General features: G+C 34.6%; 1 protein-coding gene across 1 annotated transcript in view; it reads right to left on the bottom strand.

Moving 5' to 3' along the window:
* Positions 1-20,207, bottom strand: part of LOC134538415 (nuclear valosin-containing protein-like) — a 62,872-nt gene extending 42,665 nt beyond the window's left edge. The window contains exons 1-3 of the mRNA XM_063379715.1: positions 19,931-20,207; positions 11,666-11,789; positions 2,059-2,180 (exon numbers count right to left, since the gene is read on the bottom strand). Of these exons, the coding sequence (XP_063235785.1) occupies positions 2,059-2,180; positions 11,666-11,789; positions 19,931-20,002 (318 nt within the window). The 5' untranslated portion in view covers positions 20,003-20,207. The remainder of the gene's footprint in view (positions 1-2,058; positions 2,181-11,665; positions 11,790-19,930) is intronic.
* Positions 20,208-20,777: the final 570 nt, after the last annotated feature.

The following is a 20,777-nucleotide window of genomic DNA, read 5'->3' as shown; positions in this document are numbered from 1 at the left end:
TTAATAATTGAAATCTTGCCATGAAGTTCATTTAGTATAAGTGAACACTTCACTTTTGTAATGGAAGATGTGTCTAGTCAAAACAGTATAACTTGACACATACTCTTTTGGCCTGGGTTATTAACATTCATGTGCTTAGTCAAAACAGTATAACTAGACTTATACTGTTTTTTCTAAACATCACCAACATCTGCTCACTTATTCTACTTTGACTTATGCTCATATTCTACAGTATTTGCTACACTAGACTTATACTGTTTTTACCAAATGAAAGATTGAATTTTTTTAAATCATACTAATGACTTATCTCATTTTTGCCTATTTTTGACTTATACTCTTTTGCCTTAACAGTCTAGATACAAGGCTACCACTCTAGTTCTGATCCAATCAAAACATGACACCTTTTTGCAATAAAAAGTATGAAAAATGAATTACGTCATACGGAAAATATGTAATAGTACTATCATAAAACACAACAAATACATATCACATTTTTACACAGCAAAAATTTCCATATTTGTCATGTACATTAGGTAAAATGTTAAGTAACAAAAAATTGTAAATATAACTTTCATTAATATTTATGAAACTGACATGCCAATAACAGAAAAAAATGCAATATTCTTAGACTTTAAATTTTGGTTCAATTACAAGCTATTTCTTACGAACACACTAATTTTAAAGGTTGGAATGGCACTCAAATTGCAACATTTAAATGCAATAAATTGGACATATTCTTCAACCCATTGCATATGAGTTTATATAAATAACATTTTTGTTTCCTTGAGGAATAAATTAAATTTCAATCAAATAACCTACGACTCAGTGATAGGCCTACCTAGAGTATCATGTCGCATATTTTTATCCACATATACATCACATAATATAATGAGGTGAATAAGTTATTACTGGTTTTAAATGTAGCTAACTTACACTATTTTACCAAATTTAAACATAGCTAATCTAACTTAACCAAACATCCATATGATTTTGAAGAATTTCAGACCCACAACAGAGCCTCCATTTTGAACAAATCTAAGTTTTAAAGAACAAAAAACTCTCAAATCTCTATCAAAAACGTGATTCCGCCAGCAAAGGAGGAGGTGGAATAATTCCAACAGTTAGAGACATAATTCCGATACACAATTCCACTAGCGGAATTATTCCAGCAGCATCAAGAATAGGGCCCCTGGAGAGACACATCATGCGATGCCACCTCAAAGTTTGTGCTGATTGGCTGGCAAGGCACCGCCCAGTGAAGTTTTAGTTCATTGCGAAGCAACTGCACGCCCACATGATGGGTTATCCCACTAATTTAAGGCGTGAAAATAACTTACTGGCGACAGATTGTTGCGCCCATGTCTTCCTTTCCTTTTAAACCTTCTAGAATGTTACAGTCTTGTTGTCCAGATATGCTTTAAAATTTGACAAACGTAATTAATAGACATGTTAATTTTAAATGATCAAGCCAATTATAGTAAAAAAAAATAATAAAACATACTACATTCATATTTATATAAAACCTAACCTCAATTAATAATAATATTAAAGCACAAACAATATAACTTAAATGCCTATGCATATTAGAAGAAACATGAGTATAAAATAATTATGAAACATTAAGAAAACATCATTAACATAATACATTCTCATTTCAAAGTGTTATTGGTAGCAGGGGGCAAGAATTATGCTGATGTTACAAGTAATTCCGGAGAGCCACTTTTCCGCAAATATTGTAGTAAAAATTCCAAAAACTTCTTTTTTTACTTGACATGATTTCCAATTATTATCTACAGAGCTTTGTGATACAAGTAGTTTACCAGTAATTAACCAGTACATAAGGAAACTATCTACATGAGTGATGTACGCTCTTCGGTGTGGCCTGAAGAACACTTGTAACATTGTAGATGGAAATGAAATAGGTAAAAGTTCAAACAAACACATATGAAGTGTGGAAAAACCGTACCTAAACATTGTATTCATTACACAATAATTGACTATACCAGCCAGCAGAGTTTTATATTTGTCAATGAAGAGAAACGACAAATGTTTACTTACATTTATGGAATCGTAGTCACTTTCAACAGATGAATTATAGTCTCCATCTCCTTCTTCATTATAATAATCATCATCATCATCATCCAAGTCTTTTTCATTTTCTTTCACGAGGACAGAAACAGCTGCAAGAATAGAAAGAAAAACATTGTCAAAATCTAAAACCAAAAATGAAAACAATGCTAATTAAATTAATCATTTGAAAAGATAATTTATTAACCTGTCAGGAAGTTTAAATTTAACACTATATTTTATTCATTGCCACCCTAAACATTATAATAACCATCCTGTGTTTTCTTAACTTAATGTGGGCTTGCCTTTAAAAATATTAAATTGCTTTCCGGGCAAGTGTAATGCCAGTTTTCTTAAGTGTTTTAAAACTTGAGAATACTTTTTACTATGACTATTTTAGTTTACCCAATATATTCCAGGTTAGTTTCACTATCATAAAGTTTCACTGGGCACACCAATACGTTTGATATGTCCTCTAATGTTTATGCAAGTGACAATATGGGTTTATGTTGCTACACATGGGTTCGCCACCTTGACGACTTCGGCACTGTTGTCAAGGCATTACTCTGTTGATGATACATAGTTTCCTTCCAATACTAAAATTGTCCTGATAGCTTAGTGGTAAAATGCTTGCTTGTTAACCTACAGAGTCATGGTACAAATTTGCCTCAGGAATTTTTTTTATTATAACATTACAATATAAAAATATTATATAATAATGTTGATTCATCTCAATAAGGTTAAGGTTTGTTTGTAGGAAGTATTTAGAGACTGATTTCAGTCTGTGGTGACCCGGGGTTGCTGATCGACTCCTGATACATGTACCAGGGAATATGACATAATTATAATTGCTGTTTATTGTAATACTATATTATGTGGATAAATAATTAGATGACATATAATGTTTTATAAGGGTTATGCATATTTATATTAAAACGCAGCTTATAGTTAAAAGACACGCGCAGTAGGCTGGATGATGTGTGCAGAATGTTTGTGAAAATCTTAATCATAGTGTACTAAAGTCTGACCTCAAAGAACCACGCAGTGGCAGCCATGTCAACAAACAAGTATACTTGTTTGTTGCCCTCTGTAAACGAACGTATAGCTATGTCCACACTGGTTCATGTTCATCTTCAACATTCAATTCAACATGCGTTTCAACTGCAGTTCAACTTTCGTCAAAGGCATGCATTTATGGAAAGCATGTAATGAATGCCTTTGCTTGTCCACACTCAGTCAACTTGCATCTAAGGAAGAGAGAAAATGTCAGACAAAGATGAGAGTTATTATATGTTTAAGTACAGCTTATGTAATGTTAAGAAATCGTAAAAGTAAACAGCGCTCAAAATGGATGACAAAGTACCTAAAACAACGAAATAATGTACTGATACATGAACTTCAAGAAGTAGAAGCTACCCCTTTCAAGAACTTTACGCGAATGTCACGTGCAAATTTTGACCGTCTTTTACAGATAATCGAGCCGGACATTACCACACAAGATACCAATTTCAGAGAAGCAATTCCTGCAAACGTAAAGTTATTAATAACTCTGAGATATTTAGCTATGGGAGATTCATTTTCGTCTTTAATGTACCTGTTTAGAGTCTCCAAGCAATTCATCTCGAAAATGCTATTAGGTATCGTAACGGAACCGCAAATGTAGTGCTTTTCCGTGTAACACAAAAGTGGCCCCATTTCACTGTTAGGCTAAAGCGTTCTCGGTTAGGCGTCGGTCTGCGGTGTTAAAGCGGTCCTAGGTTCAAATCCTGGCACAGGCATGGATGTTTGTACCCTCATCTGCTGTAAAGACCTTGATTTACAGGGCTATAAATCCCCTGTCACTCACTCTACTAGGGGACATAATAATATCCGACCTTATTTCAGATATTCGTTTGTTGCAGCTGCCCTCGACTCCCGAAGAGTGGAAAGCAGTAAGTGAAGAATACGATAAGCGATGGAATTATGTTCATTGTGTAGGTGCTGCAGATGGTAAGCACATTGACATTCAACGACCAGAGAACACAGTCAGTGAATTTCATAATTATAAAGGAACAGATAGCATAGTTTTCATGGCAGTTGTTGACGCCAACTATTTCTTTATTTATGTTAACGTTGGCTGCCAAGGCCGCATATCGGACGGTGGTTTTACAAAAAAATTGTACAACAATGAACTGAATCTGCCCGAACCTGAAACACTTCCTCGTCGTACGATGCCAGTCCCTTACATACTAGTTGCTGACGATGCATTCGCTTTGTCTGATAATATCATGAAACCATATACAACTGCTTTGAAACAAGGATCAACAAAGAGAGTATTCAATTACAGATTGAGTAGGGCGCGACGCGTGGTGGAAAATGCTTTTGGCTTGCTTGCATCTGTGTTCAGAATTTTCCGTAAGCCATTAGAAGTTAAGGTTCAAGATATTGTAATCAACATTGTAATGGCGTGCGTGTATTTGCATAATTTTTTACGGCTTCAACCGGATTCATCACGATATTACTCCATGCCTGGATGTTGTGATAGTGAAGACGCAAGTGAAGGACTTTACATTCCCGGGACGTGGAGAGATATTACATCTGGTGACACTGGCTACCGGCCCCTGGTGGCAATTCCACGGCGACCAGCATCTAGTGCAACACCTATTCGTGACGAATTTATGGCTTACTTTATGACAGAAAGGGGTTCTGTACCATTTCAGAACAAGTATTTGTAAATAACTACGCTATAATGAGTTTAGAACACAGGTATTACTACACTTGGCATGTTACGTGCGACTGCTAATATAAAAATATTGTCTGTTTTCATAAACCATTGACAACCTATGTTTAAGGCCGTCCCTGGTCCAGCGACTTGATAGGGAATTGTAGGTTAAAAAGTGTTTTCTACATCTTCTACAATTTTTCAAATAAAAATTTCATACTTGGCTTGTTTGCTGCAGTTTTACAACCGAAATCATCTGTCAGATTAATATTGTATAAAAATTTTTGATAAGTATTTTATTTTACGTTTTTAAAATTAAGGAAAACCGAAAAAGTGGTCTAAAAAACAGGCTGTAAGATATACAAATATTTAGAGTCTGCAAAATTTTTCCTTTTAAAGTAAAGATAAAAAAAGTAAGCGGTGGCATACTGCTAACTTTATTAGAACAAGAAATATTTCGTATGTTGCATTTTCAGCTATTTATTCTGGCCGCGAGTAGGTTCACTTGCGCCTGTCTTGCGCGCGGGAGCATGCAGCCGGCTGCCGTGTTGCCATTACTTCGGACCCATCCTCGGCTAACGGAATCTGACCCCACCTCCTCCGTGCCAGTAAATAATCTGAATGGTGCGGAGTACTGTGTCAACGACGATAAGAAAGCTAAGAACAGTGCTATCAATTCAGAGATGCATGGATGTGCTGCGAAAAGCGAAAGGTTTGAAGAGAAGGTGAACCCAAATTTTTTATAGTTTTAATTATTTCTTCCATTTACTGTAAAGTGTGTTTGGGCAAAAAATATTTTGTGCCATAATGTGCTTTACAAAATCTTCCAATTTTTTTTCAATTTGAAATGTAATCAAGTGACGCTATGCAAACTAAACTATCCTGATTCAAGAAATGCGTTTATTATTATGTAAGTATAAGTTAGGCAAAACATCCTCAGCTTAAAAGTAAGAGTAAACAAACCGTTCTACGTGGAAAATTAGATTTGGTAAGCATGAAAACAAGTTAATTTTCAACCGACTTAAAAAAAGGAGGTTCTCAATTCGGTTGTATTGTTTTCATTCACGTGAGTATTATACTGTCCAAGCCAAATTGTTAGTTACAACTAGCCAACTTTTAAATTAATTGCTGCTTATAAAAAATACTGTGCCTTACAATTCAATATATATTATTTCAGTTCCTATGTGTAAGACTTAAAAAATTAACATGGCTACCTTGGGGAATTCAACCCATATTCAGCGGCAAACTTAATTTCTTAGCACCATTCGTTACTCCGTCAATAATTTTTACTTAATTCGTCTACCCTGAGAATCTCAGTGCACTAACTCTGAGATAGCAAAAATTTGGAGATAGTTTCTCTCTCTCTCCCCCCCCCCCCCCTCCTTTTTTGTTGGAGTTCAAGACAATGTGAACCAAAAGTGGAAACTTGAAACTTGTACCTTAGATGGGTTAAATATATTTTACATATTTTGGAACAACTTAGATCCGCTGTGCGAAAAGTTTCATAATAGATTTCATACTTGCATGCTAAGGTTTACATTAAATAAAAGGCTCAGAAGATTAAGCAGCCGGTAGGTACATATACCATTGTATTATTACATAACATTTTAAGTTGTTCTGTTCTTCGGAGGAGAAAGAATAATTGTAAATTTTTAGACGACTTTCTGAATATAACTTAAAGATAAATCCCTTTATCAGGCATTATTTTGTTTTTACTTAGGAAGCTACATTGAATGATTCCACATAGCAATGAGACAACAGTTTGAAAATCTTATTAGTTGCCTAAAAATGAGTATTTAATTTAATTTTAGTACACCAATATTAGTCACAAAAAAATGGAAAATGTATTGGGGTGTGCGGATATTCGTAAACACGAATAGTTGCGCAGTTATTTATGAACTATTCACATTCGGAAGTCGAATATCAAAGATTAAAATTGCTAATATTTACAGGCACATCTGTAGTTGCTGGTTGTTACTCAGGTGAAGCCAAACTTCTCTTTTTTTATAAGATATTATAGTCATCATTGCTTATTTGCCGATATACAGTAGACTCTTAATCATACGACACTTCACGATTCCAGGTAAAAGCATCGTTATTGTCATTTGGACTAGTTTTGACCATCCCGATCTAACCTAATAAAAACATTTTTTTTTGAATCCGTATTCAACCTTCTCTAGCACGAAAATAATACACTGTTATATCTAACTATTTATTTCCCTTAATAGATGGCTGTCTTATGAAAAAACACTAATAACCTACAAGTACATGTAGGACCTGAATTTATACCAAAACAAGCCGTTACACGTGACCGTTCTTCTGGCAGCTAGCATCTACGGGAACAATATCAGCATTCAAATAATGCATGCAGGGCCGGCGCGTCCATATAGGCGAACTAGGCAACCGCCTAGGGCGCCAAGTAGCTGGGGGCGGCGCAGCACGACACATAACAGCTGATATAATATGTTTAACGATTATTGAAACTAGAAGAAAATGGATTTTTGTAACAGTTTGGAATGTTTATATTGATATAAGTAATTATTTAAAGTCCACGGTGACCTTTTTATGATTTGTAATAAGTAAAAGTGTAAAAAAAAAAACACAAGCCCGCTTACATTTGATTGTTGACAAAATCTTAGGCTTACGTGATGTATTTTGAGGCAAGGAAAAATTTTTTTGGGGGTGTCCGCCCCGGAGGGGGGGGGGGAGGGGGGTGCATTAAGGTTTTTCGCCTAGGGCGCCAATTTACCTTGCACCGGCCCTGAATGCATGGCATATTTCACGCAATGTTACCTCACACACTGTGTGTATGGCAGTCCTCACCGCCGCTATGTGCCCAGTCGTATTGTGACGCTCCGCAAAAACGGTTGCTTTTTTCGTTATGATAATAATACGTGGAAGTAAAAATGGCAGTTACAGTTATAGACTCTGGTTTCTACCTACTGATTACTTTTTGGTAACCAATGAACGTTTTAAGATAAACACGTTTTAAATAGCGCAACTAAACAGATTTACATACAAACACATTTATAAATATACGCGTTACAAGATGATAACACCATCTCTTAGCACTCGCCACCCACGACCGTGCTACCACATTCGTGAAATGTCAGCCTTCACGACACTCCTGGAAAGAGATCTACAGAACCATCAGGAGATTGCCGCTACTTTCGGGCATCTGGAGGAATGTCTGCCTCAAGTGGTGTGGGTATGTACGTGTGCCACCTAGGACCTCTGACATGGGCCAGTCCAGCTTCATCCCATGGAAAAACAAATTTGGTCGAAGCCCAGGAAAATACTTCCAAACAGTTTAAAAATTAGCTGTCTCCAGTATGAAGATGGCCCTCCAAATAAAAAGAGACGACCAAACAACACTCCTGGTCCTGATTTGGAATATGGTCCAAGTGCTGAAGACATTTTGTGTCCTGAAGACGTGTTAAGTCCTGAAGAACTTGATACAAAGATGAAGTTTATCCTCGAAAACCTGAATCGGGATGCAACAACATTAAAAAATATTCATGAGTTGGAAAGAAGGAAGTACTGTTGGTCAACACGAGAACACTAAATGGAGGGATGCTTCTATGAACAGACTTACAGCATATAGTTTCGGTTTTGTGGTAAAAAGAACACATACATCCTGTCACTGTCTAGTAAAATAAATTTTGTATCACAGGGAGATAAATTCCAAAGCCGTTCAGTTTGGACGAGTTAACGAAAATGTGGCTAAGAATATGTATTCAAAACTAAAAAATGTCGAAGTCGAAGATTGCGGCTTTTTTTTGTACACCCAAGCTTTTCATTTCTCGGAATATCTCCAGATGTACTAGTGGCAGACGATGGTTTGCTGGAAGTTAAATGCTTATTTTCAGCTGGGGACGATAAATTAAAGGACTATATTTAAAAAAAAAAAAAAAAAAAACGTTTATCGAAGAAAAACTTGGAGATTTGCGTCTAAAGAAAACCCACTTTTTTTTTTTTTTTACCAGATTCAAGGTCAACTTGGCGTCTGCAGTAGAAATTATTAAGACTTTGTAGTTCATACGAAAAATGATTTCCATGTTGAAAGAATTTTGCTCGACAAAGAAATTTGGGAAAAACTCATGCTGTCAAAGCTACAACAGTTTTTTGCGGAGTGCTTACTTCCAGAGATAGCAGATCCATTAAATACCCAAAGACTAAATGCGCGAGAGCCTGACTTTGTAAAAGAAGCTCAAAAATCACTAAAGAAAAACATAAAACAGATTACTTCAGTTTTGGTTTCCTAAATGCTATGCATGTTTTCTTCTGTTTTTGACATAGTCCTAATATAACAGTGTATATAATATTATGATAATATTTTGATTGTAAAAGCAATACGATTTTTTTTTTTTTAGAATTTGGGTTATCAAACACATATTTTATGTTTATTTGTAGTTTAAATTCGAACTTATTATAAATTTATATAGACACCCCTTTTACTAAAGTAATATGTGTATCGTAGCAGTGAAAGTTCTTGAAAGACTATAATTTCTCTGTTTAAAAACGTATGTCAACATGTTCATTTCAATCTTTAATATTAAGCTAAATTATATGTAATTAATATATTTATTTAAATAGTACACATATTGTATACATTTTTTAATGGTGTCTTTCAACGGTATCATTAATTTAGGCTACATACATAAAAACTATCTTTGTGAACTCTCTGTAAAATTACACAAAAAAACTCTGGCCAGAGTATAATTGTTTAATACAGCATTAAATTTTGTATAGTGTTTGTTCCTGTACATTTCAGGAAGTATTTAAGACATTACTTTATTAAAGTATTTAGTACAATTAAAAAAAAAAGTTATTTCTTATCGAGTGAAAGGCTTTTTAATCGATTAGAGTTATAAGACTGGGAATTATTTTTTTATTGTTTTCGGTTTATGCTCGAAATTAGACCACAAAATCATACCCGGGCCGAGATTATACATCAGAATCTCTCGCTATAAGCCACTCTTCAAATAGTAACTGAATCCCAAATAAATAAATTGTTTCAGTGAAGAAATTGTAGTTGACAACTGTTTAATTGAAAATGTATGTAAAATAGCACGCGCACAGCATGTGAAGGCCGTGGATCCCGGCGGAGCTGGTGTCTGGCCGCGAGGAAACATATCGGGTGGCAGGGAGGCAGATAACCAAGGCACTGAGACAGCGGCCAGCGCGCGACTGACGACTTGGCAACCCCGCGCGCGGAGTAAGCCTCGCCACAGCCGAGAGCTGCACATTCGCGACACCCGCGCGCTCTATCGGATAACGACTGACAGGACTGGCTCTTGTATCCCGTTAAACAATGACTGGTTCTCGATTTCAGTGTTAAGTAAAAGCTTATACATACAAAGTGTTCGTTTTCTTCAACACTATCCTTGGTTTCTCGAGGTGTCGCGGAATCAGCAATGAACAGCAAAGCTTTATACGCAAACCACGTAGAGGTGTAACTTTCTTCTGCCCCTGAGCCACTTTTTGTCTTCAAAACCTTCGCGCGTTCTTTTGAAAAGTACGATCGCAAACTTTTTATTTTTGATTTCACTGCATCAATATCCATGCCAAATTCGCTTGAGAGCATGTTTAGAGCATCCATTATTTTCACTTTGTTGGTATAGTCTTTACATGTATTATCCCACAATACCGGAAGTGAGCGATAACAGTTTATAAATGCCAAAGTACCTTCTTCTGAAGACATTATATTTCACAAAATTGAAAGACATGTTGCACGCGAACCCGACCGCGTTGGGAGTGCTTGCGCTACAGCGCGCGTCACAATATTTAAGCCCGTCAACTTTCAAGTTGCATGCGTCATGGCATGCCATACATGCGCTTCTACTTGCGCTGTGACGCATGCCTGTGTTGACAGCAAAATTGAACCAGTGTGGACATCGCTTATGAGTCTGCCTGTGTGCTTGTGGAAATATGGAAGCTTCGAGGGAAGGGGAAATCTGTGGTAGAAGGCAAGACAAGAGAAGGCTGAAGGACACTCTGGGTGGGGACTGATTGGCGTCGGACGTGCCATGTAATTCTTCAAGTTGATGTCTGCAGTTACTTCTCTGGGGTACCTATCCCTTAAACTTGGCTTGGTGTAGGAATACTCCACGGTCCGGCTGCGACTTCTAGGTTGTCCATAGGGCAGCTGGACACAAGTTTTTTAAGCGAAAAAGTTTTACAAACATTTATTGTTGTGTGTTTTAAAATGTTTCATGTTAAGATTGTAGTAATGCGATAGAAGTATAACTTCTGAGTGTGGAAACTTTATAGCATTAATTGTTTAATGAAGTTTAACAAGATGGGCAGTATTTTAATAAAATTCCTTGTCGAAAATCCACTCAAAAGGCAGGATCTATTGGACTGCAACTTTTAGTTTGAAAAATACCTGAAAGATAGCGCTACATTCGTAATGCTTTAAACAACCAACAATATGTTAAATATATTTGATGTCATGTTCGTCCCAACAAAATTTTCCTAGCTAATAAATTATAGATTTTTTAAAATTGCTATTATATATTTTTTTACATTTCCTCCCCTAATTTTCGTATTTTTATCACGCTGTGTGTTATTTTTAAGAATTCTACATAAAATCTGGTGTCCAAGTAATGTATTACAAGTTTATTTGCAATATGAGAACACATTAATTTGCTAGTTACCGGGGTTAGATATTTATACACTACTGGCGAGTACTGAAAAACTCACTCACATTTTCTTTTTAATATTACAACATGGTTTAAATACCATTTTACTGTATGCTAGTTTTCCTTCGCTATTCCTTTCAAACCTATATTAACATTTGATACTCCTGCAAAATGTCTAATCCTGTGTCCTGTGAGTTGATCGTTAGTGGCTGAATTAAGAAATGAAAAAAAAAATAATAATAAAAAAACACACCTCTCGCCACAAGCCCCTGGAAGGCTTTCTTTTTTCTTCTCATATACTCAGGATATTTCTTTTGCAGACTATCTGCTATTTCTTCAGTGTCGATTTCTCCCATCTCCTTGTGGTTCTTCAAATACTAGAAGAAGAAGCAGAAGAAAGAAATTGAGTAACCACTGAAAAAAAAACCACTTCTTCAGCACGGCTACGCTACCAACAACTTAATTAATTTCAGCATTAGTTCATAACCATAAATTAATACATAGATGTAGCCTATATAAAGTCAGTAAAACACTGCTACTAAAACTCCAATTTGCCTACAATTTTACCATGTACATCATGTAGTTAGTATGCTGTAATTACTTTATTTGGCGAAGCTGTGCACATAATGCCAAACCTTGGCAAAGATTAATGTTGAAATATATGGCTTAAAATTACTTTGTTCATGAGACAAACAAACAAAAAATGTATGAATCACGTGCCAGGTCTCTATGGTATCAGCAAGGAACATAATATTTATATCCCCAGTACACACAGCTAAATCACACGACACACACTAACCACACTGTTTTAACAGTCAATCAATCAGGTAAACTATTTGAAAACTACATAGGCTACATGTTTTTTGGTGACTGTGGAGTTTTAAGGATTTTCCTGAAAAAAGGAGAAGGGGGGGGGGGGGGGGGGAAATACCCGAAAAGTTTTTTTTGTCTTTTTTGAGAAACTTGAATTAACCAACTTCCCCCCCCCCCCCCTGCATTTACAATAACATAACATATAATAACATAACAATATAATTTTGAAAGCAGATTTTAACCTGTCAATTTTTATATTTAAGATATTCTTTTCTATTTAATTTTAAATGACACAGATGGATTTCACTTGACTACCATTTAGTTCTTGTGATGAACAAAATAACTTCTTAAGTGCAATTTATTGTAACTAACTAGTTAGCACCAATTAAAATGTAATTTGAGATTCATATAAAAATCCTGTACTAATTTTTTTGTCTTCTTAACACAGCCAGTCTTGATTTGAGTTATTTTATGCATAAAATTAACATTCTTCTTAATATTTTACTTATTTTATAGTTTCATGGTTTTTTTTGTATTAATCAATCAGAGTTGTTGATTTTAAATTACTGAAAGTTAAAACCTTGGAACCAAAAAAACATCAAATGTGTAATGTCCTATGGTAGGCAGTGAGCTCTTATTGTTGAAGGTATTTGTGACCTTTATACTTTATTATTGAATATTTTGTTTTATGAATGAGGTGTACTAGTAGGAAAGTTTCCAGTTGTGTATCTGCTACATGGCGGGTGATCCCTGGACGTACTGGCAGTGAACTTTATATTTTGTCTGGTACCTGTCTGAATTTGTTTCATTGGAGGTTTTTAGACGAACGCAAAATGTCTGCACCATTTACTGCTCACTATAAAGAATTTGTAGCTACCTCTGAAATAGGATTTTTTTTTTAAATTTTAAGATTTTAAACTATAAATGCATCAGTTGTGTAATTTATCCATCTCGTTTGCTACCTTGCAGATGTAAGAGTTAGGAGCAATGAACCTCGTTCAGAAAGAGTTTTTGTAAACCTGTCACAAAAGTAGACGGCCTAAAAATACAATTGTGAATAAAGATTTGCCTGAAGGTGGACGTGCTTTGACAATATCATACCACAAATTATGAGGGATAAATTAAACTAGGTTGTATATTTTTAAACATATGATCATAAAAAAGGGCATTGCGGTACACCTATCCCTCACTTAGCACGACTAATTTGTTCCTACAAATGCTCGTGTTATTCGAAATTGCATATTCTGAAGCATTAGTTTCCATAAATAGCAAGGCTAATTTATTTAATGTGTTCCAAAATTATGTAGGAAAATACACTTTACATAATATAAATGCGTTGAATAACACTCAACTATAAATATGTCACACCATTTATCTTTATATGCCTCCCATCGCACTTTGTATGACAAATACGATACCACATAACGGGAGATATGTGGTTATGTACTTTATCGTCAATTGGCTGGCTGACTTACCCGCCCGGGCGTGACCTTCAACTCACGTCGCGTACCTTTCCAAACCATCCTTTACTGACAGTGAAACTGATATTACTGTCAAGATAATTACATTTTAATTTTTCAAAAATTAAAGTGCTTATTCGCGTATCACCATTTCATTCACACCAATTCTGTTTGTTCATTTCTGTTCCGGTATCTTATGTCAAATATATTCCCGCTAGTACAACTCACAGAAACCAACTTATGTATATAAACTTTTGGTAAGAGTCCTTATTTCGTACGATTATGCGCACAGTTGACTTGCTTAAAACTAAAGTGCGACCAACATAAGCGTGACTTCATGACAATCTGTGCGCCGTAATACTTCTAGTTTTGTCTCAAATACTTTAACACGATGCATTATGAGTGATCAAGCATGTACAGCTGAATGGGCAGATGTTGCATTTGTTTGAGTGAATTCCCTGCCACTGGCTAGACTGAGTTCACGTCCCGGTCTGTGGCTAGGCGACAACGGTACGGCCTGGTGACATACGCGCGGAGTTAAAAACATTTGGTCCTTTACACTCCATAGCTCTTCCCCCCCTTGTTTGGCTAACTGTATCCCACGGCACATCTGTTGTTTACAGAAGCTGAAACAGACTTCATGGCGTCGTATTCAACTTTTTTTTTTGCCTGGCGAGATTTCGTGCTAACTGAAATTTACAGACATGCTATTCAAGACTGGGGCAGTAAATTCACATCGCTCTAAATGAATCCGTGCAATCTGAAGACATGCTAAGTGAGGGATAGTTGTACTGTTAAATGTTAAAGTACATGTTCTGAGAAACTACTTTTGTGAAAGTTGAACATTTTAACAATGCTTTTACCGTATATTTTATGGGTGGCTCACAGTAACTAACCAAAAATATAACTTTTGTTATCATCACCTTTACATCTGAGAAAACCAGCCAACACAAAAATCCTTGGTCCAAATGGAATATTAGATTGCCTATGTTTTTCCTATGGTGAGTAAGTTTTTGCTTCAATTTGATCCTTACTAAAGTAAAAGATTAGAACTGGTAATAATAACAAAAGTGGAAAGTTTGGTTAGGTCAGGTCAATCACATTTTAAATAATGAATATTGCAAAAATGTATAAATTCTTGCAAAATGGATGGATTTTAGAAAACTTGATAGTTGTGGAGGCCTTTGATGTTGGGAGAAATTGTTGAGCAAATTTGAAAATGCCTTATACCCACCAAAATCACTGCCCTTCACTGTGCTATTCACTAACAAGTATTTAAGAATCAAAAAGGATGTGAAAATAATGTTTTGGGGAAAAAACAAGGAACATAAATAGTGTTTAAAAATACCATTTTCAGATTATTTTTAATAGAAATGTTTTATACATGTTTAGTCATGTTCACTACATACTCTTGGTTGGAAATAAAGTAGAGGCAATGTATGATGTAATGGAGGATGACCAATTATAACAAATTCAATGGCTGAACGAAGGATAATATAGACTGCAATATTTGCAATGACTAAGGCCAAAATAGCGCTGTGAAAAAAAAAAAAAGATGAATGATAGTGAGAGTTTTGGAGTGATAGTAGTAGTGGTGGTACGACGAGGAGTGAATTAATATGTAGAATTGAATATCTTTATAAAGTGAATATATTTCACACAAAAAATATTAGGGGCCTAAGTATTAAGAAATTTATTGGATATCTGTGGATTTGTTGCAATTGTCATGAGAAAAGAGTAAGGTCGTATTTCTTTATATTGAACTAGCAGACGTTGTCCTGCAAGTGTTTATTTATTAACTCTACGTATCTAAAATGGATGATCTGTATTGTTACGATTTATTAATGTGGGGAAAAACTACTGGGTTCGTATAGCGATAGCCCAATTAAGTTTTTATTACAAAGTTTTATTGATTACTAATATTTACAGTAATAATAAATAATCTTACTCATAAATGCCTAATCACCAATTTCTCACAATAAGAAATGTTTTTTCCCAAGTCACTCAGTGTCTCGTAGGTCAGCTAATAAAAAAAAATTAAAGACGTTTACATTGCAGCATGGTACAGATACATAATGATGATGTCGACAAGGCTGGGCTGTGCTGTGCTGTATGTTCTTACGGTATAAATGTGGGAATGGGTGTTTTGGATGGAGAAGATTCACATGCTTGTTTTGCAAAAGACATTGTTGATGAGAAAAGTAAATAAGTGTACAGAAAATATTTCCATTATCGTGTTCTATACTAGATAAGTAGGGCTGAAGTATACTTTTACGATACCTAAGAAGTTTAAACCATAAGTAGTAAAAAAAATAAAAATTAAAGTACAGAAAATTTAGTATTGTAAAATATACTTCTTTACTGTAGTAAAGAATATGATAACGTGAATATTATATGAACAGTATTGTGTAATTAAGTACAAAAGATAAGGCTATATAGTATAATTTATTATACCCAGGATGTTAAAAACAATTTGAAAACGAATATTTAAATTATACAACATGATTTTGCAAAATATACTAAATTGGGGGCAATGCTCGGATATGGGGACTTTTTAGAATGGAAGGAAAAAAAAATTGGAAAACATGGTTTTTACACACTACACACATCCCTAAATTCACCCTGAAGGAATGGTTTCGTAAATCCTATTGGTTCGTGAGAAATAACAGTTTAAAGCTTACTTTAAAATACCTGGGTTTTCACACTGCCACCACCATTTATTGTTTACCTGCAATTGTGTACCTCTTTGTTTAGCACAACTGTGGCCAATAATGGACAGTTAATAATACACTAATTTTTCTGTTCCATATAGGCCTATTGAAGTTTATCCCTGGACCCTGAAGGCTTGATCTGATGGAATGATCTTGTAGTATATGATGCTTGCTGTTTCAATTCAGTATGTTGGAAGATCCTGTACTACAATAAAAAATATTGTTATATAATGAATTATGATTGCAAGTCGAATAAAAAGGATTTTTTTTCAACCTACAATCATAATTCTTTCTTGTTTCGCGATTTCTTTTATGTGTAGGATCTCCCAACGTACTGAACTAAAACAGCAAGCATCATGTACCACAGGAACAACCCAACAGGATCATGCCATCATGATCCAGGGATAAACTTCAATATGTGGAACAGAAAAATTAGTGTATTATTAACTCTCCATTATAAATTTCAGGAGATGCGTGTCTTTGTAATTTGGATCGAACAAGAAGCATTTTAAGAAATCATATCGTAATATATAATATTTTATACTATTACACATATAAATTTGTAATAATGCCACTTTTATGTAAATTTAAAATAAAAACTACCTATTGTTGACGAAATTTTCTTATAGTTTTCTTTTCTGTTCTAAAAATCACATATAGGTTCGAAATGGGGAAGATTTTTTGAAAAACAGAAAAATCGCAACAACTCCCATAATATCAATAATATCAAATCCGTTTTAACGTATGATAACTCGGATTACCTAATGCCGAAAAATGTTTTCTAAATACATTTTTGATATGACCAGCCATAACTGCATGGGTTCGAAAAAAATTTTCACCGGACAAAAAAACGTAACTGCCATAGTAGACACCTTATCAAATCTGTTTAAATTGTTTGTAATAATATCATAATTATTTTCCAAAACTTTGTCTATAACAATGTTTGATAAGATGCTTGGTGAGAAAGATATAAAAATAATTCAAAATTTTGTACCATGATCGCTATTAAATTCCTTCGTATTTATTTCATACATTTTACATATTATGTTCAAGAATCGATTATAATATTTTTTGTTGACTAAGGAAGCCATGTATTTGAAATTGCTTGTAGGACAGAACCCCACTTATCTAAACACACGACCGTGTTTCCTCTTACGACGGCAGCGCGAGCTCTTGTACTGATAAGACACATCTTTAACAGCTATTTCCACGGAAACTGTAGAAGCAATTGAGATGGAACAGCTTTTAAAAACTAATTCAATTCATTGTGAACATTTTTCTCGCTTTCGTCCCCCATCTATCTTTAATAGAAAAAAAATTTTCCGCGGGTCAACTTTTTGATGTGTCAGTTTGTGAGAAAATGAATTTCAATATATTAAAAAAATTATTTAAGTGAAACCTGTACAGTTTTTGTCTTAACATTTGTTCGGTGGCGTCCTAAGGCATTAATTTACTAATAAAAAAAATCTGAATGAAATACACATGTAGGTTTTTTTTTTTGATGTGAAACATATCGGAATACTTCAAAACAGTTCGCAGCGAATAAGTTATGTTTTTTAATTTTTTCGGACCCTTAAAATATTGTTAAGTATTCAAAATAAGCATTGCCTGATGAGGGTAAATATGTATTGTACGGATTAGCGCCAAAAAAAATCGTACAAATATGAAATAACTTTCATTATATGCTATTTTACGTCCTCTTTTCAGAACCGCCTGCGGAGATAAAAATTTGCAATTACTTTTGGAGATATCGAATTTTTTAATATTCATTTTTTGGCAATTTTTTTAAAAAAAAAATTTTAAAAATCCGAAAATACCTTTATTCTGTGCTCTTTAACTTCCTCTTTTCATTAAACCCGGCGGAGATCAGAAATTCCAAATACTTTAGGAGATATGGAATTTTTTTAATTTTCATGCTGTGCACAGATGCGGAGTTCAGCGGGAAGCCTACGATTCACACATCCTTCTGGACATACCCGAATACTCACGTTGGCAAGCCTTTTTTTCTTAAAATTAGCAAGAAGTAATTAAAAATACTTTAAAACACTGTGGATGGTTGGTTATATTAGGTAAGTATAGCTGCATTAAAAAAACTGTAAAATCATTTTATGGTTGCTTAGCAAATAACTTTTTAATATGTAGCTATCCAGCGCTAGGAAACCGTTTACATGATTTCACAGTATTTTTAATGTAGCTATCCTAACCAAATCAACCATCCACAATGTTTTGAAGTATTTATAATGTAGCTAACATAACCTAATTGACCATTAGTTTTCATGAGTTGCATATTTATTTACAATAAACAAAAAAAAACCGAAGATGCACGATCGGCCGTTTGCCTCTCGTCTGTTGAAAGAAGGCTTGCCAACGTGAGTATTCGGGTATGTCCAGAAAGTTGAGTGAATCGTAGGCTTCCCGCGTTTCACCATTGTTGCTTGTTTACAAGTATGATTTTTTTTTTTTCGAGACGTAGTTGAACGACTACATCACGTAAAAAGAAAATTACGTGAGTTCCTACTGTTCATCCTTTTTCCCGGTTTGTTAGGTCAGGTCAGCTACATTATAAATACTTTAAAACTAAACAACCATTAAAATTAATTTTTATTATTTTTAATGTCCGTTCAGTTTCAAAGTATTTATACTGTAGCTGACCTGACCTAATCTACCTTTGTCCCGTTTTGTTAGGTCAGGTCAGTTACATTATAAATACTTAAAACTATACGAGTAAAATTAATTGATATTATTTTTAATTTCCGTTTATTTTGAAGTATTTATCATGTAACTAACCTTACATAATGGAAAATTTCTGTTATTTAGGCATTCACGCACACACGGCAAAAAATAAAATGGCGTCTGTTGAATGATTACATAGGGCTTGTATTGCAAAATAAGAACGGCGATATCTCCAAAAGTAATTGGAATTTTTGATCTCCGCAGGCGGTTTTGAAAAGAGGACGTAAAAGAGCATATAATGAAAGTTATTTCATATTTGTACGTTTTTTTTTGGCGCTAATCCGTACAATACATATTTACCCTGATGAGTATTTTGATTCTATACAATATGAAAAAAAGCTTGGTCCAAAAATTAAAATTTTAAATTTCGTTTGATATTTGGCAACAACGCACGAAGAAACAAGGACAGTGCTAACGGCAATCGGCGTGTGTTAGAGAGAGAGAGAGAATGCGCCCATTTACTTCCACTCTGCAATCTACAAGTAGGATGCTCTATAGTGTGTGAAAACTACATTTTCCAATTTTTTTCTTTCCATTCTAAACAGCCGTAATATCCGAGTATTACCGTACTTGAACTATACTATACGATACAAGAAAAGTTAAACTAACTTTAATAAAGAAACGTATTTTGTGCAAAACAAACATGAGTATGCTCCCCGCCCAAAACCCTCATATTCCCGCGCTTGTTCCGTAAGAATGTAGGGGTGGAATGTAATGACGTGAGCGCAGTCATAATGGTAGTCATCAATATTGTTACGGTATCGGGAACTTGAATACTACCCAATTAATTTATACACAAACCTGTTCCACGCGGAGAATGACTTTAGGATCACCAAAATAACCAACTTCTGTACTTTGAAACTTCTTCTCCATACTGAGGTAGATGAAAAATGACGTAGTTTTCGGTGACAGAAATACTAGTAATATCAATTAAATGTGTAACACCGACAACTTGTCAAACATTCAATAAATATCATGCGCTGAGGGCAGATGAGTAATTCTGTTTACGTATTTCAAAACACCGTCGCAATAGATACCCACACCACCATGCAGCACCTGAGGCGCTTAAGTAAAAAACAAAAAACAATCATTGCTGCCAATACGAAAAAGTATTTAAACCAAATTAATATAAGTTTAAAAAATGCCAAAAATATAATAAAGTTTAAGACTCATGCTAAAATAATGCCAACACATTTACCTTAACTACAAAAAAATATTTATATCAATAAAAATTAAATTATAATATTATTTAAATTTGTAAAAAGTTTTGTCATTGTTAAATTGTTTTATGTAGATGCTTTACACTTGTAAAATGTAACATTTTTGTGTACGTCTAAGGTTTTAGGGCCACTTGCATAGTCATGCCGAGAAATCTCGAAGCATTCTCGGAGCCAAGGTAATTTTTCTTTCATTACACAGTTGTGAGTTGAGTTGTAGCCAACGACATATACGTCGTTGGTTGTAGCCGAGTAAAAACGAAGTATTCTCCGAGCATAGTTGGAATCTACCTATCACCAGGCTCCAAGTAAACTTGAATACAAATCGGAAAAAGAATTCAATATGGCTGCAATATTAGAACAACCTGATGACTAACTTAGTTCATTTAATAAAGTTTTGAAGAAATCTAAGGGAAAAAAAACATAGCAAG

The sequence above is a fragment of the Bacillus rossius genome, chromosome 13 (assembly GCF_032445375.1).
Source record: "Bacillus rossius redtenbacheri isolate Brsri chromosome 13, Brsri_v3, whole genome shotgun sequence".
NCBI lineage: Eukaryota > Metazoa > Arthropoda > Insecta > Phasmatodea > Bacillidae > Bacillus > Bacillus rossius.
The sequence above is the reverse complement of the archived record's forward strand: the minus strand, read 5'-3'. Positions and strand labels throughout refer to the sequence as shown.